The 27131-nt window shown below is 39.0% G+C and overlaps 1 protein-coding gene across 3 annotated transcripts in view; it reads left to right on the forward strand.

Moving 5' to 3' along the window:
- The window catches only part of LOC134540544 (esterase E4-like), a 761050-nt gene extending 734153 nt beyond the window's left edge, over nucleotides 1-26897 (forward strand). For all 3 annotated transcript variants that reach the window (XM_063383349.1, XM_063383350.1, XM_063383351.1), the window contains 5 exons: nucleotides 1231-1402; nucleotides 18660-18832; nucleotides 20587-20728; nucleotides 24445-24571; nucleotides 26665-26897. In XM_063383349.1, coding sequence (XP_063239419.1) covers nucleotides 1231-1402; nucleotides 18660-18832; nucleotides 20587-20728; nucleotides 24445-24571; nucleotides 26665-26821 — 771 coding nt within the window. In that variant the 3' untranslated portion in view covers nucleotides 26822-26897. The remainder of the gene's footprint in view (nucleotides 1-1230; nucleotides 1403-18659; nucleotides 18833-20586; nucleotides 20729-24444; nucleotides 24572-26664) is intronic.
- The last annotated feature ends 234 nt before the right edge of the window (nucleotides 26898-27131 follow it).

Consider the following 27131-nt stretch of genomic DNA (forward strand, 5'->3'; position numbering starts at 1 on the left):
GCCAAGAGACGCCATATTGGTTTCAGCTGTTTTCATGCCGGTGCGACCTCTTTGTGAGCAGATAACAAAGGGTTAGAGATAGGGGCCAAGATATGTCATATTGGTTTCAACGTTTTCATGCCGGTGCGACCTCTTTGTAAGCAGATAACAAAGGGTTATAGAAAGGGGCCAAGAGACGCCATATTGGTTTCAACAGTTTTCATGCTGGTGCGACCTCTTTGTGAGCAGACAACAGAGGTTTAGAGATAGGGGCCAAGAGACACCATAATGGTTTCAAAATATTGTATTGTTGTCTAAAGAGGTTAGCATTTCGATCGTCAATCACACTTGCGAGAAGTTTTCTTGCCAGCACAGTCTCTCCATAAGCAGACAACAAGGGGATGAGATGACGTTCGGCATCTTAGGAACAACTGAAAGCTCGTAAGCTATAGTAATTATTTCGGGGACACGGACCCCTCACTTGAAGCTCGGACTGGAGCTGAACTAGGTACGCGCGCCGCGTGATCACTAATCAGCCCTCTGCACAATCCCGGGAGGAATTGCTCGTCAGTGAGTTTTTGGCACTTTCAGCTGGGAGGCTGCCCCACACGGGCTTAACTAGAAAGAGCCTGGTGACTGAGCTGACTGAGATGTACGTGAGCCCACGACACGTGTAGAGTAAAATACGTAGGATGCTAAAACGTGCTCCGGAGAGGCAAATATGATCAGCTAAGCTACTGGTACATTCATACCGAAACAAAAGGAGGCTGCATACGGGGAAGGATGAAAACGGATTATGATAACTTACACTATTTCAGAACTATTCGATGTTTGTAAAAGTTGAAGTCCCAGTGGTGTGTGGAAGCGTGCAGCCTCAGCGCCGGCGAAGCGACGACTGGGGTCCATATATTTAGCAAAACACTTGACAGACAAGTAGATTTGAAAGCACTGGCATGGGGCCCCGATGGGCATGGGATACCGGGTGATTGCCCGACCTACCCTGTCCTGGAGTCTCTTCTGGGTCGTGTGACAAATGTGATGAAGAAGCTTCCCTGGTCTCTGGTCGTTTCATCTCATTGGCCACGTGCCCTGGAGTCTCTTCTGGGTCGTGTGACAAATGTGATGAAGAAGCTTCCCTGGTCTCTGGTCGTTTCATCTCATTGGCCACGTGCCCTGGAGTCTCTTCTGGGTCATGTGGCATATGTGATGAAGAAGGCTTCCCTGGTCACGTGCCGGACTTGTTCCGTGCAGGACGGCACCACGGTGGCGCTGTCCCAGTACCCAGTGGTCGACGCCAAGGTGCAGGAAGGTCGGGAGGTGTTCCTGCCCGACACCCCAGAAAACCTGCTGAGGGCCGGCCGTCTCCACCCGGTGCCCTACATCATCGGCGTGGCGTCCCAGGAGATGAAGATGTACGAGCAGTGTGAGTGCTCACCTACGTCTTTGAAGATATATACTGTATAGAAGTCGCGAGTGGATAGGATTTACTCTACGTTTTTCAGGAGCGTATGATGAGCAGCTTGGGAACTTCACCGCTGCAGGGCGCTGCCGTAACGCCCTGTATCTTCTTGGGTTGTTATTTACACGTTAGAGCGCAGCACTGTCGCCCGCTGTCATTCCCCCGCACCCCCCATCTAACATTCACTTCAGCTCAAGGTCGTTCAACGGGAGTTTGTGCTTCACAAAACTGTAGGGATGAGAGGTGGGGTAGAGGGTGGGTGGAGGACAACGCGTGTTTGAGGGAGGGTGAAGAAGGGGTGTTTGAATAGTTCGAAACTTGTCCGCTAAGGAACACCACAAGTCGATGCCCTAGAGATGGTGGCGATTGCGGCGGTGAATTAACCAACTACCTCAAACCGTATTAGAAATATTAAACTGGGCTGGCGACTTCTATACAGTATATATATTCAAAGCCTACGTCGACATTTTTAAAACATTTCTTTCATGAAATTTACATAAATGCGCGTTTGTGTTTGTATGAGTGCTTGATTTAGAATATTTCATTATCCTATTTAGTATTTAGTAGAATAACGTTTCTCATAATTGGTAGAGCCATATACTAAATTGGGTCGAGATACTATACCTTCTGGTAGTAATATAAAATTCCACATCTTGGCTACATTAATTATTAATTGTACATTTGAATCATCTTGTATAAATATATATTTGTATGAGTAATAATAAAATCTATCGCAAATTGTTTTCCTGAAATTTTTCCAGGTAGCTTAATAACAAATATTTCCGTTGGTAGGAGTAAGGAGGCGGTGTCGGTGTTGGGTGTCCGCCATTTTAGATAAGTATCGTCACAGCCACCATCTTGGATCCGTCATATTATACGATACAATATTTGGTATGGCACCATTTTTAGTCCAGCTATTTAAATTCATCTCCATTTAAAATGGCTTTATTATTTTTTTTATTCAATAGCAATATCTATTAAATATTGTATTTTGTAAAAAGGTTTTAAATTAACATGCTTACATTATTCACATTATACCACTTGTTTCGAACCCAAAAGTAAAAAAAAGTAATTAGTGTTTTTAAGTAATGATAATTTAAAAATAATATTTTGAAAATATAAAAATTTTAATAAAATATTATTCAAACATTACACAAAAAATCTTACATAGTTGACTAAAGAGGTTAGAAGTTCGATCTTCGATGAATACGCTTGTAAAAAAAAGCGATACATACTTGCTTCACGTTGGCCTCAAGCAGACTGACTCGTGGGTGCAAGCAAATTCCTGGTTGATTTCCACGTTTGACCAAAGAATTAACTGTTTATTGCAAGTATATCTTAAAGGCCCTATCACACAGCCAAATGCTTGTCTCCAAATATATTTGACAATAGATTTGGAGGGGTAGTACCAGACCGAAATTGGCTTCCGATTTTCTCCATCAAATAAGTTTTGGCAGTTAACCTCAAATATTTTTTAAATCATGTCACACTGTTATTTCTTTGACTGAGCTATCTCAAATTTTTCAATTTTAATTTCGTTTTCAAATTAAATTTATCATCACAGTGCTGGATGTTATATTTGAACATGTTTTTTTTGTGAATTTATTGACGTTTCTAATATATTTCAATTTAATTCACAGTATTATTCGTTACATGATAAAAATTAATGTTCAACAGTTTCTTAAAGTTATAGAAACATAAGTTTCCTTCTTACACATTATTCACATTACACATTACACATATTTTAGGACCTGTCCTTTATTCAAAATATTTTATGGAATCTCAAGTCATTCAATTTGTAAAACAAACATGGCTAAATAGTTGCATCTTCGGTGACGTCATGACCCTTCGACTTTATTTGACACAACATATTATTACGATGTATAATGTGAGGAGAACTGGGTTCGTAGGGTTTATTCTGATTAGGTTTTTTCCACAGTTTTATTAGTTACTAATATTTACATTAATAATAAATAATTTTACTTAAGAATGTCCGATCACAAGTCACCGGCACTTAAAAATATTCATCCTCAAGACTCTCAATGTCTGTCAAGTTCCACAGTTCGCACACCTCACTGGAGCTAGGCTCGACATTGGTTCGCCTCTTACCTCGCGCCGGTCCACTCACACAGTCTCCACTCAGTCACCGCACTTTCACGATCCAGTCGAACTCCGCGTCGCGCCACTTACAAGGGGGGGGGGGGGGAAGTCTCTCACCCTCCTCGCCTTTGTCGCAATTAATCCGCTCGAAAGTCCCGCGGAGGCCGGCGTCGCGGCTTAAGCAGTCGTGGGTCAGTCTTTCCAGAACCGACGAGCGCAGCCGTGACGAGTCGCGTCATCCCGGGCCGACCCGACGCCCGAAAAGTCCAGAAAGGCAGCCCCCGTTCACGCCACTACACGCGGCGGCCAGCGGAATTCTCAAGGCCGCTCAGCGATAGGTAACAGCGCCATGGCAGGACGATGTGCGGGGTGCGGAGGGGGTAGGGGTTTAGCTACGACCCTTGTAATCCGGCCAGGCACGCGTGGCATGCCTTACGTCAATGGTTTGCCACGTGATACGCGCATGACGTCAGTGGCCGTGCAGGGCCGCCATCCAGCTCCGAACCTAGCACGTGTCGCGGTCCTGCCTGCGTTCGTAACATTATTGTGAGATGCTGGGAGCGTAAATTTGACAACGTGGCAGGGTCTTTAAGCAATGCTCCCAAAAGCGTTTCGTTCTAGCTGACCCAACTGCACGGTCGTGAGACCAGCATGCCGTGCCCGGAGACTCTTTCGAGTGGCGACTGGAGGATAGGTACAAGATTTCATATGGGTAGAGACCGGAAAAATTCGCGGATTCATTTCACGATATGCTAGAATCCAAACAACTGTACATTTATATTGCTTCTGTCATTGGCTTAAAGTTTATCTGAAGGACTTATAGCCAATGGGGAAACCTTCAACCAAAAAAGTATCGAATCGCAAGCGTCCCAGTTGACAAGTGTCACGAGTCAATAGCCAATGAGCAAGTGGCATTTGCCTGAGTACGTAGAGGGTTGTGGAGTCTATCCTAGAGGTCATCGAAAGCGCGAATTTTTCCAGTCTTTACATATGGGTCACAAAAACATAAAGGCCCTGTCACACTGTCAAACTTTCGCTTCCAACACCTTCCAATATGTTGTGTCTAATAATGTTGGAGAGTTATGACGTCATCGAAAACTTAACTAGTGCAGCCATGTCTGTTTAACAAGTTGGATGACTGCAGTGATTAGGGATGGATATATATATATATATCCCATTTTGGCTTCACCCCCCCCCCCCCCCCTCCAACAGAATTAGATCATATTCTCTCTCTCTCTCTATATATATATATATATATATATATATATATATATATATATAAGAGAGAGAGCTATATATATAAATATATATATATATATAGAGAGAGAATATGAACTAATTCTGTTGAAGGGGGGGGGGGGGGGTGAAGCCAAAATGGGAGGGGAATTGGCGGCCGTTTCTTTACAAATGCGTCAGCTGTTTCTGTATTCAAGATTAAATTAGAGAAAAATGTCCGCTCATATCATTAATTCGTTTTGAACTTTAAATACATAAAAACATATTAACCAGTTAATATTTTGATCTGAGTTTCTTCCGAACAGCTTAACTACAGTCGTAAATAAAAGCAGGCTATAACAGCTGAAACAAATATAAACAAACGTACGCCATAGTGGTATGTGAAAATAATTTTAAAATTGGGGAGGGGGTAGACTTAACGTATGTCGGCTAATGCTCCATCTGTATCCTTTCCTAATCTCTGATGACTTGAGTTTCCATCTAATACTTTGAACGTAGGACGGGTTCTAAACTATTTTGGATGTTGGATGCGATCGGCCAATCAAAATCATGCGTAGCTGAAACTGAAATGACACCCGTTTCCGTCACAACGAATCTTTAAAATGGCGAAGAACACATTTGCGATTAAAGAGGTTATAAAAGTGAGATAACGAAAACAATTTTAATATGACTGTCGTATGCGAAATATTGTTATCTGTAAGAAGGAAATTATGTTTCTATAACTTTAAAAAATCACTGAACATTTATTTTTGTTATTAACGAGTATTTTTGAATGTTAAATTAATACATAGGAGTAGTATGTAAATGGGCATACTAGATCAGGCCTCAGGCGGTGGATTGAGATTGTCGGTCCGCCATCTTGGATTTGTGACGTCACGGCGGCAAAAATTCCTCAAAATTCCTCAAAAATGACTCAAAATGACTCAAAAATTCCCGTTATAAGAAAAAATTTCCCTTTTTCGAGGGAAAAATTCCCGTTTCGAGGGAAAATTTCCCGATTTAGTCCTTAAAAATCCCAACGGCTAGAAATGTCCTGATAGAGGCTTAAGCATCCTTAACTCAAGCCTCAGTTAAGCCTCTATCAGGATGTGACCTTGACCTTTGACCTTGACCCCGACAGCCATCTTGGATCCACCATCTTGGATGACGTCATTTCGTTTTCTCGAACATTCCGGCATTGTGTTATCCGCCATTTTGAATTATGACGTCATCGTTGCAATTTACGTTACGGCCACCATCTTTAAATTTATTATCCGATTTTAATGAAAAAAAATTTTAAAATTATAAAAAATTAAATAATAAAATTTTTAATAAAATATTTAAAAAACAAACATTTACGACACGGAGTTCGGAGTCCTCGGTACGAACCCGGTGAGGGCAAAAAAAAATAAAAATGGTGACCGATCCTTCCCCTGTGGCGGGGAGTGCTGGCAGACTGACCCCCACCACTTATGTCAATGCACATATACCATCAGGTAGTATGACGTCATGTCCGCCATCTTGAAATTTGGACGCCATCTTGAAAATCTTTATTTATTATCCGATTTTAATGAAAAAAATTCCAAAATTCATCAAAAAATTAACGTATTTGAATTCTGTTTGATTATATCGATGTACGTCCTTGGTTAGATTCCCGACGAGAGTAAACAGTCGATCCTTCCTCCATGAAAGCTACCTAGACTGATCTATCACCACCAATACCAAGGTATATATCGTCAACTGGTATGACATCATGTCCGCCATCTTGTCTTCATCCACTGGAGACCACCATCTTGTTTTCGTCTGCTAGAGTGTGCCGATATCATGTAGTATAATTATCTGGTCACCACACCTTTGACCTTGACCTTGAACTTTGACCTTGACCTTGAAATTTGACCTTGACCTTGAACTTTGACCTTGACCTTGAAATTTGACATTGACCTTGAAATTTGACCTTGACCTTGAACTTTGACCTTGACCTTGAAATTTGACCTTGACCTTGAAATTTTACCTTGACCTTGAAATTTGACCTTGGCCTTGAAATTTGACCTTGACCTTGAAATTTGACCTTGACCTTGAAATTTGACCTTGACCTACAAATTTGACTTTGACCTTGAAATTTTACTTTGTCCTTGAAATTTGACTTTGTCCTTGATGTCCATCACGGATCCGTCATTTTATGTTCAGTATATGCTACCAGGAGCGACCACCTGCTGGAGTAAACCATCTTGTGCGTGTACTTGTATTACCATCATGCTAGTTTTATTATAACATGCTACAGTGCAGTAATCATTTATTATTACTGAGGTACCCACCATCTTGAAATTTGACCGCCATCTTGAAATCATGTAATTATTTAGCTAGAAATGCGGGAAAAATTACAATAGTCTCCGAAAAAATCATTTATTAATTTACAAATCGAATCGATGGATCCCTGTCCACGGTTCGATTCTTGACCAGAGACAGTTGTAACTAATTATTAAATAAATGTTAGGTTCTGTTTTCCATTACCTTTCGCAGAGTTTATTAATCATTCACTCTACGAAAATCAACTCAAGTCAATATACCGGACCAACGAATTAAATCAGTGCCGATTAGCCTATTATGAAAGTATAATTTTTCAATAATCTGAATAACATAAAAGCCGTTCATGTACAAAGCCACACATATAGATCAATTGCCTTCAGTACATGAGACCGAGTCATGTCATTATCAGACGTATAGGCTAGTCATTTCAGGACCACATGACCTTCGTAATCCATCGTGACATTTTTATACATTCTAAAGGACCAAGTAACCTTGTAAAATATTTTAGTAACACCAAGAGGTGATAAACAAGTAAATATTCAATCACTAAATTTTGTACTACGCGCAATCAACAAAAAAGGAAGCACCGACAACGAAAAGACAGCACCACCAACGAAAAGACAGCTCATTTGGAAGCACCGACAACGAAAAGACAGCACATTTGGAAGCACCGACAACGAAAAGGCAGCACATTTGGAAGCACCGACAACGTAAAGGCAGCACATTTGGAAGCACCGACAACGAAAAGGCAGCACATTTGGAAGCACCGACAACGAAAAGGCAGCACATTTGGAAGCACCGACAACGTAAAGGCAGCACATATGGAAGCACCGACAACGTAAAGGCAGCACATATGGAAGCACCGACAACGTAAAGGCAGCACATTTGGAAGCACCGACAACGAAAAGGCAGCACATTTGGAAGCACCGACAACGAAAAGGCAGCACATTTGGAAGCACCGACAACGAAAAGGCAGCACATTTGGAAGCACCGACAACGAAAAGGCAGCACATTTGGAAGCACCGACAACGTAAAGGCAGCACATATGGAAGCACCGACAACGTAAAGGCAGCACATATGGAAGCACCGACAACGTAAAGGCAGCACATTTGGAAGCACCGACAACGAAAAGGCAGCACATTTGGAAGCACCGACAACGAAAAGGCAGCACATTTGGAAGCACCGACAACGTAAAGGCAGCACATCTGGAAGCACCGACAACGAAAAGGCAGCACATTTGGAAGCACCGACAACGAAAAGGCAGCATATTTGGAAGCACCGACAACGAAAAGGCAGCACATTTGGAAGCACCGACAACGAAAAGGCAGCACATTTGGAAGCACCGACAACGTAAAGGCAGCACATATGGAAGCACCGACAACGTAAAGGCAGCACATATGGAAGCAACGACAACGTAAAGGCAGCACATTTGGAAGCACCGACAACGAAAAGGCAGCACATTTAGGAGCACCGACAACGAAAAGGCAGCACATTTGGAAGCACCGACAACGAAAAGGCAGCACATTTGGAAGCACCGACAACGTAAAGGCAGCACATTTGGAAGCACCGACAACGTAAAGACAGCACATTTGGAAGCACCGACAACGTAAAGGCAGCACATTTGGAAGCACCGTCAACGTAAAGACAGCACATTTGGAAGCACCGACAACGTAAAGGCAGCACATTTGGAAGCACCGACAACGTAAAGGCAGCACATTTGGAAGCACCGACAACGAAAAGGCAGCACATTTGGAAGCACCGTCAACGTAAAGGCAACATATTTGGAAGCACCGACAACGAAAAGGCAGCACATTTGGAAGCACCGACAACGAAAAGGCAGCACATTTGGAAGCACCGTCAACGTAAAGGCAACACATTTGGAAGCACCGACAACGAAAAGGCAGCACATTTGGAAGCACCGACAACGAAAAGGCAGCACATTTGGAAGCACCGACAACGAAAAGGCAGCACATTTGGAAGCACCGCCAACGAAAAGGCAGCACAGTTTGTATGCATCATCGAATAAGGAAGCACATTTGGAAGCTCCATCAACTAAAAAAGGCAAAAAGGAAGCACAAGTTACGAGATCTAAGTCTTAGTAAGAAATCATAATACAAGAAATAAAAACATTACATTCTTATAATTTAAATTATTTATTTTATTGCTTTACATTATACAAATGCAAGTAAAACAAGTCATTATTGTATGTAGCCAGCATTCCTCAGTTCCTTGAGTATGAAGGATATTTCTTTGATGCACGAATAGTTTCCTGCACAAAGCGAACCATGTAGAAGTCTTAGCCGGTCAACCAATATGTTTGGATCTTTACATGATGTGTAATCATTCTCTTCTACCACCATCTTCCTTGCACCTTTATAATAAATATTATGATCTCTGGTGTCTTCCGTTTTACCACCAACCTCAGGGTAACTTTCATGTTTGAGACGGTGATCATCACAAGCTTGATCAGATTTATTTAATATATCACGTCGTTTCCATCGTTTCGGTCTCAGGACACCGCCACATTCTTCGATCTTGGCATCTTTAGGTGCTTCATCATAGTCTATGTCTTTGTCAACAGCCTCAGAGTCACTGTAACAATCACCGTAGAAGGAATCGTCTTCACCCAATTTACCGTAATAATTCGATGTTGATGATGTTGAAGTGTCTTCATCGTCTTCATGCTTCCTTTTTAGGAGTTTATCATTTTTACAAAGTAGGAAAGATCTACTTGAATTCGGCTGGAATATATTCTCACTTTTCACGTTAAGGATTCTTCCATTGTCTTCATTCTTCCGTAAATCATCAACCTTCTTCAATTTAAGTTCTTTGTCGAGATCAGAAGATCCAAGAAAATTATTGTTGTAATGCAGATCACTCTTCCTTAGGCTAGTAGATTCATCGTTGTCCTCTAGCTTGTACGCAGGCTTGGCGCTACAAGTTCTGCCATGTCTTTTTAGGCTCTCTCTCCGCGTAAACGACTTGCTACATCGAACACAACTTATCATATTGCGCAGTGGATTTTTAACACAGTCATTCTTCTCGTGTTGTCTTTTATTCTTTCTCAAGATAAACTCTTTACTGCAAAACTTACACCTATGTTCTTTCGATACAGCGTCAGATCCCAAATCGGAATTCATATTAGTTACTGAGACTAATGCCAGATACCAATTGAGTGTTTTAAATTAGATTCAATACTTAAATAGAAATTTTTTCATATTTCATCAGCGAGAATTAATATATCTCATGCAAAAGTACTTTAAGCATGTAGTTCTGCTTTTCAACAACAGATGTCGCCACATGTTGCTTGCAGGTAAATAATATTTAGTTCTTTTATGCGGGATGCGGGATGCTCACTAACGATCGCAAAAGAAGGATGGCTTCGCTAGACTCCAAGGAAAAGGAAGTTCGTCTTGCATGTTGGTGCTCCACAGATGTCTCATGGCGTAATATTAATTTGACTGAGTAATGATATTTGTTAATTCCACCTGATAAAAATATTGCAAGTTTTGATTTAGTAGCAGAAATTATCGAATTAAATGTAACTCCAAATAAAATGACATGTCTCATTAGACCAAAAAAAATCCATGCAGAGAGCGGTTTCTCAGAATAGTCAGAAACACTTGAAGAAACCACAGGAATGATTGCAAGAACACGGGAAAAACCATCAAAATATTGTCAAGAATAATCAGGAGCACACTGAGAAAACCACCATAATATTAACAATTATAATCGGAAGCACACGGAGAAAACCATCATAATATTGACCAGATTAATCGGAAGCACACAGAGAAAACCACCACATGTTTTTTTTTGATATCATAAAATTACAAGAAAAAATATTTAAATATAAAAATAAATTAATAAAAAAATAAAAAAATGCATAAATTTCTGGCTTGTACAAGAACTCTATCTTAGCTCAACAATGATAAGTTTACAAGCTAGCAGAAACTGTTTATGCATTTTTTTTATTTTTTTATTAATTTATTTTTATATTTAAATATTTTTTCTTGTAATTTTATGATATCAAAGAAAACATGTGGTGTTTTTCTCTGTGTGCTTCCGATTAATCTGGTCAATATTATGATGGTTTTCTCCGTGTGCTTCCGATTATAATTGTTAATATTATGGTGGTTTTCTCAGTGTGCTCCTGATTATTCTTGACAATATTTTGATGGTTTTGCCGTGTTCTTGCAATCATTCCTGTGGTTTCTTCAAGTGTTTCTGGCTATTCTGAGAAACCGCTCTCTGCATGGATTTTTTTTGGTCTAATGAGACATGTCATTTTATTTGGAGTTACATTTAATTCGATAATTTCTGCTACTAAATCAAAACTTGCAATATTTTTATCAGGTGGAATTAACAAATATCATTACTCAGTCAAATTAATATTACGCCATGAGACATCTGTGGAGCACCAACATGCAAGACGAACTTCCTTTTCCTTGGAGTCTAGCGAAGCCATCCTTCTTTTGCGATCGTTAGTGAGCATCCCGCATCCCGCATAAAAGAACTAAATATTATTTACCTGCAAGCAACATGTGGCGACATCTGTTGTTGAAAAGCAGAACTACATGCTTAAAGTACTTTTGCATGAGATATATTAATTCTCGCTGATGAAATATGAAAAAATTTCTATTTAAGTATTGAATCTAATTTAAAACACTCAATTGGTATCTGGCATTAGTCTCAGTAACTAATATGAATTCCGATTTGGGATCTGACGCTGTATCGAAAGAACATAGGTGTAAGTTTTGCAGTAAAGAGTTTATCTTGAGAAAGAATAAAAGACAACACGAGAAGAATGACTGTGTTAAAAATCCACTGCGCAATATGATAAGTTGTGTTCGATGTAGCAAGTCGTTTACGCGGAGAGAGAGCCTAAAAAGACATGGCAGAACTTGTAGCGCCAAGCCTGCGTACAAGCTAGAGGACAACGATGAATCTACTAGCCTAAGGAAGAGTGATCTGCATTACAACAATAATTTTCTTGGATCTTCTGATCTCGACAAAGAACTTAAATTGAAGAAGGTTGATGATTTACGGAAGAATGAAGACAATGGAAGAATCCTTAACGTGAAAAGTGAGAATATATTCCAGCCGAATTCAAGTAGATCTTTCCTACTTTGTAAAAATGATAAACTCCTAAAAAGGAAGCATGAAGACGATGAAGACACTTCAACATCATCAACATCGAATTATTACGGTAAATTGGGTGAAGACGATTCCTTCTACGGTGATTGTTACAATGACTCTGAGGCTGTTGACAAAGACATAGACTATGATGAAGCACCTAAAGCTGCCAAGATCGAAGAATGTGGCGGTGTCCTGAGACCGAAACGATGGAAACGACGTGATATATTAAATAAATCTGATCAAGCTTGTGATGATCACCGTCTCAAACATGAAAGTTACCCTGAGGTTGGTGGTTAAACGGAAGACACCAGAGATCATAATATTTATTATAAAGGTGCAAGGAAGATGGTGGTAGAAGAGAATGATTACACATCATGTATAGATCCAAACATATTGGTTGACCGGCTAAGACTTCTACATGGTTCGCTTTGTGCAGGAAACTATTCGTGCATCAAAGTAATATCCTTCATACTCAAGGAACTGAGGAATGCTGGCTACATACAATAATGACTTGTTTTACTTGCATTTGTATAATGTAAAGCAATAAAATAAATAATTTAAATTATAAGAATGTAATGTTTTTATTTCTTGTATTATGATTTCTTACTAAGACTTAGATCTCGTAACTTGTGCTTCCTTTTTGCCTTTTTTAGTTGATGGAGCTTCCAAATGTGCTTCCTTATTCGATGATGCATACAAACTGTGCTGCCTTTTCGTTGGCGGTGCTTCCAAATGTGCTGCCTTTTCGTTGTCGGTGCTTCCAAATGTGCTGCCTTTTCGTTGTCGGTGCTTCCAAATGTGCTGCCTTTTCGTTGTCGGTGCTTCCAAATGTGTTGCCTTTACGTTGACGGTGCTTCCAAATGTGCTGCCTTTTCGTTGTCGGTGCTTCCAAATGTGCTGCCTTTTCGTTGTCGGTGCTTCCAAATATGTTGCCTTTACGTTGACGGTGCTTCCAAATGTGCTGCCTTTTCGTTGTCGGTGCTTCCAAATGTGCTGCCTTTACGTTGTCGGTGCTTCCAAATGTGCTGCCTTTACGTTGTCGGTGCTTCCAAATGTGCTGTCTTTACATTGACGGTGCTTCCAAATGTGCTGCCTTTACGTTGTCGGTGCTTCCAAATGTGCTGCCTTTACGTTGTCGGTGCTTCCAAATGTGCTGCCTTTTCGTTGTCGGTGCTTCCAAATGTGCTGCCTTTACGTTGTCGGTGCTTCCAAATGTGCTGTCTTTACGTTGTCGGTGCTTCCAAATGTGCTGCCTTTACGTTGTCGGTGCTTCCAAATGTGCTGCCTTTTCGTTGTCGGTGCTTCCAAATGTGCTGCCTTTTCGTTGTCGGTGCTCCTAAATGTGCTGCCTTTTCGTTGTCGGTGCTTCCAAATGTGCTGCCTTTACGTTGTCGGTGCTTCCATATGTGCTGCCTTTACGTTGTCGGTGCTGCCATATGTGCTGCCTTTACGTTGTCGGTGCTTCCAAATGTGCTGCCTTTTCGTTGTCGGTGCTTCCAAATGTGCTGCCTTTTCGTTGTCGGTGCTTCCAAATATGCTGCCTTTTCGTTGTCGGTGCTTCCAAATGTGCTGCCTTTTCGTTGTCGGTGCTTCCAGATGTGCTGCCTTTACGTTGTCGGTGCTTCCAAATGTGCTGCATTTTCGTTGTCGGTGCTTCCAAATGTGCTGCCTTTTCGTTGTCGGTGCTTCCAAATGTGCTGCCTTTACGTTGTCGGTGCTTCCATATGTGCTGCCTTTACGTTGTCGGTGCTTCCATATGTGCTGCCTTTACGTTGTCGGTGCTTCCAAATGTGCTGCCTTTTCGTTGTCGGTGATTCCAAATGTGCTGCCTTTTCGTTGTCGGTGCTTCCAAATGTGCTGCCTTTACGTTGTCGGTGCTTCCAAATGTGCTGCCTTTTCGTTGTCGGTGCTTCCAAATGTGCTGTCTTTTCGTTGTCGGTGCTTCCAAATGAGCTGTCTTTTCGTTGGTGGTGCTGTCTTTTCGTTGTCGGTGCTTCCTTTTTTGTTGATTGCGCGTAGTACAAAATGTAGTGATTGAATATTTACTTGTTTATCACCTCTTGGTGTTACTAAAATATTTTACAAGGTTACTTGGTCCTTTAGAATGTATTAAAATGGTACGATGGATTACGAAGGTCATGTGGTCCTGAAATGACTAGCCTATACGTCTGATAATGACATGACTCGGTCTCATGGACTGAAGGCAATTGATCTATATGTGTGGCTTTGTACATGAACGGCTTTTATGTTATTCAGATTATTGAAAAATTAGACTTTCATAATAGGCTAATCGGCACTGATTTAATTCGTTGGTCCGGTATATTGACTTGAGTTGATTTTCGTAGAGTGAATGATTAATAAACTCTGCGAAAGGTAATGGAAAACAGAACCTAACATTTATTTAATAATTAGTTACAACTGTCTCTGGTCAAGAATCGAACCGTGGACAGGGATCCATCGATTCGATTTGTAAATTAATAAATGATTTTTTCGGAGACTATTGTAATTTTTCCCGCATTTCTAGCTAAATAATTACATGATTTCAAGATGGCGGTTAAATTTTAAGATGGTGGGTACCTCAGTAATAATAAATGATTACTGCACTGTAGCATGTTAGAATAAAACTAGCATTATGGTAATACGAGTACACGCACAAGATGGTGTACTCCAGCAGGTGGTCGCTCCTGGTAGCATGTACTGAACATAAAATGACGGATCCGTGATGGACATCAAGGACAAAGTCAAATTTCAAGGACAAAGTAAAATTTCAAGGTCAAAGTCAAATTTCTAGGTCAAGGTCAAATTTCAAGGTCAAGGTCAAATTTCAAGGTCAAGATCAAAGTTCAAGGCCAAGGTCAAATTTCAAGGTCAAGGTAAAATTTCAAGGTCAAGGTCAAATTTCAAGGTCAAGGTTCAAGGTCAAGGTCAAATTTCAAGGTCAAGGTCAAAGTTCAAGGTCAAGGTCAAAGGTGTGGTGACCAGATAATTATACTACATGATATCGGCACACTCTAGCAGACGAAAACAAGATGGTGGTCTCCAGTGGATGAAGACAAGATGGCGGACATGATGTCATACCAGTTGACGATATATACCTTGGTATTGGTGGTGATAGATCAGTCTAGGTAGCTTTCATGGAGGAAGGATCGACTGTTTACTCTCGTCGGGAATCTAACCAAGGACGTACATCGATATAATCAAACAGAATTCAAATACGTTAATTTTTTGATGAATTTTGGAATTTTTTTCATTAAAATCGGATAATAAATAAAGATTTTCAAGATGGCGTCCAAATTTCAAGATGGCGGACATGACGTCATACTACCTGATGGTATATGTGCATTGACATAAGTGGTGGGGGTCAGTCTGCCAGCACTCCCCGCCACAGGGGAAGGATCGGTCACCATTTTTATTTTTTTTTGACCTCACCGGGTTCGAACCGAGGACTCCGAACTCCGTGTCGTAAATGTTTGTTTTTTAAATATTTTATTAAAAATTTTATTATTTAATTTTTTATAATTTTAAATTTTTTTTTCATTAAAATCGGATAATAAATTTAAAGATGGTGGCCGTAACGTAAATTGCAACGATGACGTCATAATTCAAAATGGCGGATAACACAATGCCGGAATGTTCGAGAAAACGAAATGACGTCATCCAAGATGGTGGATCCAAGATGGCTGTCGGGGTCAAGGTCAAAGGTCAAGGTCACATCCTGATAGAGGCTTAACTGAGGCTTGAGTTAAGGATGCTTAAGCCTCTATCAGGACATTTCTAGCCGTTGGGATTTTTAAGGACTAAATCGGGAAATTTTCCCTCGAAACGGGAATTTTTTCCTCGAAAAAGGGAAATTTTTTCTTATAACGGGAATTTTTGAGTCATTTTGAGTCATTTTTGAGGAATTTTGAGGAATTTTTGCCGCCGTGACGTCACAAATCCAAGATGGCGGACCGACAATCTCAATCCACCGCCTGAGGCCTGATCTAGTATGCCCATTTACATACTACTCATAGGTATTTGAAAAGTTTATAAATTAACAAGTTCAAAAATTCCATCCAGCACTGTGATGCGTTATTTTATTTCAAAACAAGATTAAAATTTAAAAATTTGAGATATCTCAGACCAAAAATAAACTTTGATAGTGTGGCATGATTTAAAACCTTTTGAGGTTATCTGTCTAAATTTATTGATGGGAGAAAATTGGGAGCCATTTTTCGACCAATACTACTGCTTTAACTCTGTTTTCAACGTAGTTGGAGACAAATATTTGACTGTGGTACAGGGCCTCAAAAGATTCTTGACCTCTTGATTTTAAGGCGGTGAGTTTCGTTTCTGGTCATTAATTTATAATTACGTTAAACATTGTTTAGTTTTGTAAACTTTAAATAGAAATAAAGTATTGCAATTTGAGCATAATTAGCATACACATTTATAAGAAATAATAATATAAATTAAACGTATTATGGAACTGTAACTTATTACACTTAAAGGTAGTGTCACAGATTACTTCACGACATGATTTGAATTCTTTACAGACAAATTTATCCAATAGTACTCGTACTTTTAAAATTCTCAAATTTGTGAGGTTTTTTTCCGACAACCAAGTAAAAAACAAAAACTTTTTTTCTAGGTGAAATTCAAACCATATGGAAGTATCAAGTAACGTTCGAGCAACAAAAAATTTCATTTTGTAATTTGTTTGATTATCCTTATTTGTACTCTCAAAATTGTCAAAACTGTAAAAGATGGCAGCTAATTGTGTAAAAACGTATGCGATGTAAACATTTTGAATTTTGTTTAAGAGAAGCTGCTGAAAGATTTAAAAAATTTAACAGTGTTTAATGTAATTATGCAATTATGACCTGATTCGGGATGCACCTCTTTAAGGCCCTTACAAGTACGTAACATAGTCTAACTTAGTAGGTATTGTTCATTTTACTTTAACCACCTCATCCTTCTTTGTTTTGTGTCAGTTACCAATGGACAGCTAATCAAGTGTATTCAATACTTTTTCCCCCTTATTCATATTTGCCAAAAATAAACTAAATTTATGTTCTCTTGAATAAAGTTTGTTCTTACTAATAATAATTGTAACCATTTTTCATCTGCAATTCACAGCATGTATAATCATTTCAGAATTTTAAAACAAATGCGCTGGATTATGTGCGTAGTTAATAAGTTTTAGTACCTACGTGCTAAAAAAAGTAATTAGTTTAAAGAGGTGTCACGATTAACCGAGATAATGTGGGCCGTGGCGAATTCGGATAAGCACAATATGGTTATAAGTACGGTTATAATATGAAAATCGCCATGGCTTTCGGATGGCGGAGTTGTAACATTTTCCTGGGTGAAGATTTTTCCAACTTTCCCATAGCTGCATCCTAATACTAGCCTAATGGATCTCTTAGCTAATGGACCAATAAAAGCGCATCGTAGTGTACGCAGCTGTCTCTGCGTTGCTCCCGAATTCTCACAAGGGACTCGATATTTCTAGGGATGCGATACTCGTATCCACTGATGCGTCCCTACAGCTATTAGCTTCGGAATCGTGTTTTATTTTGTGTGTGTATTATATTAATTCGGATTTTTGGCATAAGATTAGTTTAAAACGTTATAAGTATAAGTGATAACTCAAATAGAGGCAGATAAAAATTACCGAAAGGCGAACTTAAACTTGCGGGGGTATTTAATGTTTATTATAAGTATAGGGACCGGAAAAATTCGCGGGTTCAATTACCTCTAGGATGAACTTTATAGTTCTACGTACACTCGGTCAAATGTCACCCTCTCATTGGCTGCTATCTTGTGAAGGTGTCCCAATGTAGCGGCCTGTGCTTCGGTCGAGTGTTTCTCAATGGCCCAGAGTCATCCAGGTGAGTTGTGAGCCAATAGTAGAGGCAGCACTGAGGTATAACTATATTAATTTCAGGCTGTCGTGAAATGAATCCGTGAATATTTCTCTAATTATAAGTATTTTTAATATTTTTAGATTCATAACATTTTTTATCGCTAGCATTTATACCATTACATACCGCTACAATTATTATTTTTAATTATTTGTTGTTAATCACGACTCGAAATGGCTACGTACACATTAATACGACCAACTATCACAGTTGCTGCTAGTCAGTAAAAGTATTCGGATACGATCCATCCCTTAGAGATGCGTCCTTGCCAATGTGGCAGCATTTGCTAAGGTATGTGTGGTTATTGTGTGCTATTGACGCATCCCTATGTGTTCGGATACAGCTGTATTCATCAAACCAGTAGATGGCATCTTTTTTTTTGGATAATTTTCTTTGAGCTTTCTAGAAAGGTTGGATCATTTTCTAGGTCCTCGAGCAAAATTTTTCAACAGCCTTTTGGTGGTAACGCTGCTTTATATTGGCTCGAATAATAATAAGGAAACTCGGTTAATGGAGACACTACTGTACTGGTAATCGATATATGTATGCTGTTTCAGATTACACGGCAGAATCTTACGCGGACTTCAACAGCGACTTTGAGCAGTTCATACCGGCGTACTTGAACCTGACCAAAGGCTCGCCGGAATCCAAGAGGCTGGCGGCGAAGATAAAGAAGTTCTACTTCGGTGACAAAGACGTCAGTTACGAAACACTCCAGGAGTTGACCGATGTAAGATTGGCATTGCTTTTGGCATCAATTACATTTTGATTGTGTGACACCTTAGCTCTCGGCAGACGGCGATTGGTGGGAGTAATTTTCGCGAATGCGACGGAAGTCGAGTAACGGAATGGCTGATGGCGCGAACCGAAGTTCACAAAGACAATGGAAAACTTTACAGTAGGTTTGTTTGACTCGAGGTCTCTTTTTGACCTGTCAACTCTCGGGGCGCCCTTTTCCTTGAAGCAGCATGGCGGATGGTCGTTTTACTCGCGGGGGCAAGTTGCTCTCAGGTCACTCAGGTCATGCTCTCGATGCTCCTCCTCTCGAGGAAGAGTTGCGAGGGCAAGTCGTCTGCTGGTTGTTTTGGCGCGACTTCGACGATGGAGTCAATATGTTATCAAGCTACATTTGGTGATGACGGTAATATTTTAATAGATGACATTGAAGCGGAAAAACATTTCAATATAACTTATTTGGCGTTCTTTATTTAACAATCACAAGATTTTCAATCGTTTCCTAGTACAGGTTAGCTTATGCATACCACAGGCGGTTTAAAGTCAAAAGGAAATATTTATATTTTTTATCTTCATCAAGCTCTCTCATAATTTGTAGTCTAGCTTCATCTTCAGATGAATCTTCATTTCCAAGCAAATTTCTCACGATGTCTGCTATATTTTCCGCCATCATTGTTTTACAACATATAGCGTTTTCTTCGTGTATTAAAAGTTACCGAATCTTTTTTCCCTCAGGTCAACTTGCTCGCAACTCTTTCAACTCCCGAGGAGCACGAGAGACCTCGAGTCAAACAAACCTAGTATTAACGGTTCAAGTGAATTTTAACCATATGAATCAGTATTTTGATCAAATTCTTTGTCAAAAATCAGGTCCAAGGCCGGGGTTTAGTAGTTTTTTCAAGGGGTATATTTTTTTCCTTCTTTTATCGGGGCTGTTTTCATTACATGGTTTAAAATATCGCTCTGCGAATGGAATGATTTTTATAGTCGACGAAGCTGCTCGGGAAGCGAATTCTAGCGGCATCATTTTAAATAATTCTACGTTGAATTTCGTGTCCGAGTTTCGTGTTATATTTTTATTTGCGACGTGATAACACATGAATTTGCTCGTTACCGAGGTTAGATGTTACACATCCTTCTTTTTTTTGACGTAACAACGTCTAATAAATCGATGAACACCGGTTGTACGCACGAAAAAGTGTCCCGTTACGCTGTGTCCCGTTACGCTAATTGTACGCTTGCGCCACACCGACAGAAGTGAAAACTTAAAACTTTGTTTATAAATGTGTAATATGAAATAATTTCTACGTCAAATGTACGTAAGAAAATGAATCTGATTACTAGTATAATTTCAAGTATTTATTCTTTTATTATTTAAAAAAGTAGCATATGTCGGCGAGTGCAGTAATAAGAGGTTATGTTAGATATTTGATTACAATTTATTCATATGAAATCTTTTTCATAATTATACTTAAACTTTATAGCTAAACGCCAGTTTTTAAAATTAATTACAAGTCATCTAGGTACACGTGAACTGTTTCGTCGACTGTTTATAAAGTGAAGTGAAAAGATAATGTGGTTTTCATTGCTTATTACAACAACAATTTCGGCAATAAAGTTTAATTATTCTTGCATTTTAAAAATCTGATTACTAGTATAGTTTCAAGTATTTATTCTTTAATTATTAAAAAAAAAAAAGTAGCAACCGTTGCGTCCTCGTGACCTCGCCGTCGCGCATCCTTGCCGCAGCTGAGGTCGGACAACTTCGTGGTGCACCCGGCCCACAGGAGTGCCAACTTCTACCTCGGCCACATCAGGGCGCCGCTCTACATCTACCTGTTCACCTACGACGGCACGCTGAGGATCCAGCAGGGAAACTACAGCCTGTACGGTAGGTGCCCCTGCCACAAGGCCATGCCAACTTGAGTGAAGCCGTTATTTTCCTTCAGTTCATTGTTGCGGGAAGCCTAAAGGTGGGTCTACACTATATAACAAAAACATGTTATATTTGTAACATGTTATATAACAAGTTACAAAACTTGTTTTATAACATGTTACATAACAAGTTAAATAATAAGTTATATAACAAGTAATACAACTTGTTTCATAACATGTTACATGTTTTTAAACATGCATACCAGTGTGGACAAACGGCCAACATGTTATAAAACAAGTTATTTAACTTCCTTTGATCTTTACCGACACTGCATGGGAAACATATAACTTGTTTTATAACACTTATTTTGCTATAAAACATGGTGTTATATAACATTTTTCTTCATGTTTTCATAACAAGTTATATAACTTTGTTGTATAACTTGTAATATAATTTTCATTCTTTTCATTTTGTAACATGTTGTATAACTTTGTGATATAACATTTTATAACTTGTTTTGTTATTATAACATTTTTCTTCACGTTTTCATAACAAGTTATATAACTTTGTTGTATAACTTGTAATATAATTTTCATTATTTTCATTTTGTAACATGTTGTATAACTTTGTAATATAACATTTTATAACTTGTTTTGTTATACAGTGTAGACCCACCTTAAGATGTACAGCCAGTGAGAATGTAAACTTCATCTGCGACTGCCGTCCATGTGCCAACAAGGTAAGCTGTGAGTTCCGCAGCGTATGCTATCCGGGATGGAGCAAGACTCTCAACCCGGCCCCAGCCGAGAACACAGCCACTGCGTTGTTTGCAATGTATTGAGTTCTGATTTTAATTATTTTTCTTTTGAAGATAAAATAAAGTGTTTGGCAGTGGGTAGACCGACTCCTGATTTAGACATAAAAACAACAGGAAAATCTTTTGTTAGACATTTTAATTGTTTATATTCGAAAAATGAGTGGTTAACAGGCTGCCCATTACTTGGAAAACTTTTTTGCTGGCCAAGTGCATTTTATATTTCTACCAGGAAAACTTCAAAAATAGCCCCATTTTGCACCTATAAATTCAATTTTTTCCGGGGGAGGACCCCCGGACCCCCCGCTTTAAGGTCGGGGATGGGTGAGACAGCTCGATTACTTATTATTTAATGTAACATTTTTATTCATGATGAAATTAGTTATGTACTTCTTGAAAAACCAGATACATGGCTACGATTGAACTTAAAAATTGCAATATTTCAGTTCGTAACCTAGAATCCATACACAATTCAGATTCGAGGATACTTAACTTTAAAATATAAATACTAGGTCATGTTTTGCTAAAATCTTCCATTCCAAAGCTACAATAAAATGGCTTTACGGTAAGAAAATATATTCATTAATTGTGACTGCATTATAATATACTCGTATAGCACACATTAACCAGAAACACATCAGAATAACCCATTTCCGAAATCGTAAAACAAATTACATAAATTGTCTTTTTTAAATTGCACAAAAGAAATGTAAAAATGATGTCTGTATTTACATACAGCTGGATGAATCTAAATTCAACCGAAAAATTTCGGCTCCAAGCTCTTCAACAAAAATAAGTTTTAAAAAACACAACTTAAAGTTTGGAGTAGGTACTTCCCAAAGCTGGTAAACGATTTTCAAGTTGCAGATAAAACTCTTTTTTTTATTTCAAATATTTTTAAAAGTATTTAAGATTGAACACTTAGCGTCTGAATAATGTTTATTTTTAAAATCCCTATAACCAATGGGGGAAAAAAGATGCTATCGTAAAAAGATTTCATACTCTTTTTTTCTGACATGTTGTTGCCATCAATTAATTTTATATGGATCGTTCTACAACAGTGACAATTTTTGCGTGTGGTTGTTGAACTAAACATTATACAGACGTTCAGTGTTTCTTATTAAAATACTTTTCTATGTTATTTGCATTAAACCAGTTGTTGAGCTTCAACATCACAGGTGTGTACCAACCTTGGAAGCACTTTAGATCGCTAGTCGTGCTTATGTTTTCAGCATTTTTTTTTTGTCTCTTCGTGATGAATCTACAACCGAAGTTAGTCGGTTGAAACGTTAGGATCAAACCTGTTTGTACAGATCCCATCAAAAGTTTAAGACCTTTAGAAAAATCTGTCTCTAAAGTTCTGGCATAAATTGCTTCTTAAACACAATAAATCTTTTTAAAAAGCTACTATTTAATGCCGTTTCAAGACAAGTTAGCACATTTTAGAAAAAGCAGAATAAAGGTGATAAGATAATTTTTCATAAAAATGCTATTCGTTCACGTGACTTTCTTTACCAATTACGATTTTTAAAACACTTTGCTCTGTTTTTGAGATAGGTACAGTATTTGTTTTTACTAGATACAGGTTTGTCAAAATATTCTCAATTTATGCAAATCCAATATTTAAAAAACTTTTAAAAAATATTACTTCTGCTGTAGTGCAGATTATATAGAAATCTGATTTTTTTTATAAATAATTACTAAAATTACGAATGATTGCTTATTTATTTAATATTTAGGCCTTTTAACTCAGATTTTAATAATCGTTAAAATTAATTAGAAATTACTACAAGAAATCAATAACAGAAACACTACCATATTAAATCAACTGATGGTTTTAAAATTTTCGTTTGACTTGTGTAATCTGCGGCAGATTACAATTTTTAAAAAAAAAATGGTACATTTACAAGGAAAATCCTTGGAAACTCAAGTTGCCAACGTTGTAAAATTACAAATGACAAATGTTTCAAAGTTCTGCCTTGCAGTTTCACAAGTGATGTCGTTGGCAACTGAGCTATCAAGGACTTTCCTCGTAGATGTACAAAAAAAAAACTTTTTTTTTACGTGACAACGTCTAATGAATCTATGAACGCCGGCTGCACGCACGAAAAAGGATGACTCATTGTCCCGTTGAGCACATTGTCCCGTTACACTTTGTCCCGTTACGCTCATTGTACGCTTGCGCCGCATCTATCTCTATTCCACTCTATTGGAACAACCATCGATTTGACTTTTTCGAGACACATTTAACTTGAAACACTCCCATTCGTTTTCCTACTTTTCCTATCATCGTCCTATCCTTAACAGAATAACACAGATTTGAAGAAGTTAAATAGCAAACATGTATAAAAGTTATAGTTAAAATAATCTCTTCGTTAAAGTAATAAACATACTTGAATTAATGAGAGCAAATAAAAGTAAATTTATCAATTAAATTGCAGATTTGATTTCACTCCTTCTTTGTATCCATACAAAATAGTTATAATTCAATAAAAATGATTCAATTTTATTCATAAAAGTATGCAATCATTTCATCAATGTTTTGTTATGACTTTGTCACGTTAAACTATGGTCCGTAAACCGACTTTACACAGACAACCAATTTTTTTTTACGGTGTACATAAGGGGCATGTGTCGTTTTGCCTAAAGGCGTTTTGCCTAATTTTAGGCAAAACGCCGTTTAGGCAAAACGCCGTTAGGCAAATCGCCGTTAGGCAAAAAGCCGTTGGCCAAATAGGAGTTAGGCAAAACGCCGTTAGGCAAATCGCCGTTAGGCAAATAGCCATTAGGCAAATCGCCGTTAGGCAAATAGCCGTTAGGCAAAACGCCGTTAGGCGAATAGCCGTTAGACAAATAGCCGTTAGGCAAATCGCCTGTTACCTACTCTACTTAAGCGGTGGGGTTGTTTGTGTTCCAGGCCCCGCCCACGCCGACGACGCCGCCTACCTGTTCTACGTGCACTACATACCCTACCACCCCACCGCGGACGACGTGCGGGTCATCGACCTCTTCTCGCAGATGTGGTACGACTTCGGCTGGTCCGGGTGCGTGTTCCGTTTCCCTCCTCGCCAATGCGCACCGTGCAACGTAATTTATTTATTTTGAAGTGAAAACCAGGGTTTCCACAAGGAAAAAAATATTTCGTACCAACTTAGGCGAGAAAACGTACTAGATTTGAAAAAAAAAGTACTAAATTTTAATTTTTTTATGGTTTTAACAATTTAGGAAGTTATTATGACATTGCAATGCTTCAACTTAAATATCACATCACACACACACACATACATTCCATAGTTTTTAAAAATAATTACGCTTAATAATAAAGCATATTGGGGTTACTGTAATTATATTATATTAAAGAAAAAAAGTACTAGATCTGAGCGTAAATGTACTAGACCACTAAAAAAAACTTATAAAAGTACTAGATATAGTACGAAAGTACTAACTGTGGACACCCTGGTGAAAACTTCTATAGGAAGGTTTGGATAAGAATTAAATTGATGTAAGTAGTCATCTACTTGGTCACGCGACGTGAATGTATATGTGTGTGTGTATATATACACAACACACACACACACACTCACACTCAGTGGTGCGCGCGCAGCCAGTGCGCATTTTCAGTCCCTGTACATCAGTTATGTACATGTGTGAATCGAATGTGTGTATACAGTGTTCAAATTGTGTTTTTTGTTCAATATTTATTTTAAATCTTAAGTGTACGTTTACTGTGTAGTAAAAAGTGAGTATAAAATATATTAATATTCTCATATAGATTTATAGTTTGAATAACGAAGAAAACTGAGTCTTTGTAGCAATATAACCTAAAAATAAAGAATAGCATTATTTATTTATTTTAATACCTACAAATACTATGCAATGCGTATTTTATAGTAATTTATGAGTTTTTTACTAACGTGATAAAACAAATTTGTTGTGTGATAATAATTTTTCGTAAAAATTGCGAAAACGTTTTCACTTCTGTCGGCAGTCCTCATGACTGCTTTGAAATTATTATTTTTTATGCGTAACATCTTAGCTCTCGGAATACGGCATTTTGGTGGGGGTAATTTCGTGAATGGAACGGAAATGTGTAACCAACGGTGCTGCTATCTGTGTCGGACGGCACGAACCATAGTTCACCAAGACAAATGGTACCTTTGTGGTATTGACTGTTTAATGAATTTTGAACCAAACGGACCGTATGTTATTAAAATTCCGTGTCGAAATTTGCGGGGTTTAGTATTTTCTCAAGAATTATTTTCGCTTTTATCGGAGCCGTTTCATTGTACAGTTTAAAATTTCGCTCGGAAAATCACATCGATGCTACTGTAGGTGTAGTATCGATAAATTTAGTCGTAAACATAAATTTAGTTCAGCTCGGCTTTTATTTTGAAGGAATCCTGCGGTAAGTTTCACTGTCCGAGTTTCGCAATCGTATGTGTGTTTACAACAATGAAAACGCGTGAATTTTGTGCTCGTTTGCCGGTTTAGATGTTTACACATCTCTGGCGAGTACTGTAAAACTCGCTCACGTGATTTTTTAGTACACACGCATGCATAATTCACACGGATGTAAAACAAAATCATGCGTTTGGTACTGAGTTGTGTAGGTTTTCTGAAGAGAGAAGCCTAAGATGTCCATCAAGTTCTGTCCCTGCCTGAAACACGCCCGAGTATTCACCTTCGGCCAACCTCGGGATTTATTTTATTTTTGCGCAGGAAAAATTAATTCAAATATTAAAAGTGGTCGGTTAGGTTAGCAAGATTTAAACACTTTAAAACACAATGGACGGTTAGTTAGGTTAGCATAGCTACATTAAAATAAACAGAGAAATATAAATATATATATAAATAAACCCGAGATTGGCCGAAGGTGAATATTCGGTCGTGTTCGGGTAGGGACAGAACTTGATGTACATCTTAAGCTTCCCTTCTGAAGATGGTGGATTGGGGGGGGGGGGGGGGAGTGCTCTAATCAAAACTTCTTTCCGGCGCTGGCTCCCGACGTAAACGCCGCGGTGCGCTGTCTCTTCTTCAGGAACCCGACTCTGAGGGGTTGGGGGGAGTGCTCTAATCAAAACTTCTTTCCGGCGCTGGCTCCCGACGTGAACGCCGCGGTGCGCTGTCTCTTCTCCAGGAACCCGACTCTGAGGCAGTCCCGCCAGTGGCTGCCCGCCCGCCCGGGCGACAGGGCCTACCTGCAGTTGGACGTGGAGCTGCGCATGCGCGCGGACATGTACAAGGAGCGCATGGACTTCTGGGACGACGTGTACAGGACCTACGGCTTCGACTGAACCGCCTCCCGTTCTCGGACCGGCGACCTTGCAGACCTTCAAGTTCGAAATAAAAGCACCTGGGAGGATCCCTTGAGAGACCGTGTTTGATTTCCCGTTGATCATTTCCTTGGATTCCATTTTTTCACATATATTTGACAGCACCATTGGTGCACATTTCCACAGATAATGTAGTTTCCACTCGGGACGAGAACTCATCTTGGAAACCCCCCTTCCCCTCCACTCCGACCCTTTTTCTTTTTCAAACCAACCATACCAAAACCTTTCCCGCAACCACACATTAATTCCACTATTCCAAATATGTTCATTC

This window comes from Bacillus rossius, chromosome 17 (genome assembly GCF_032445375.1).
Source record: "Bacillus rossius redtenbacheri isolate Brsri chromosome 17, Brsri_v3, whole genome shotgun sequence".
Taxonomy (NCBI): domain Eukaryota; kingdom Metazoa; phylum Arthropoda; class Insecta; order Phasmatodea; family Bacillidae; genus Bacillus; species Bacillus rossius.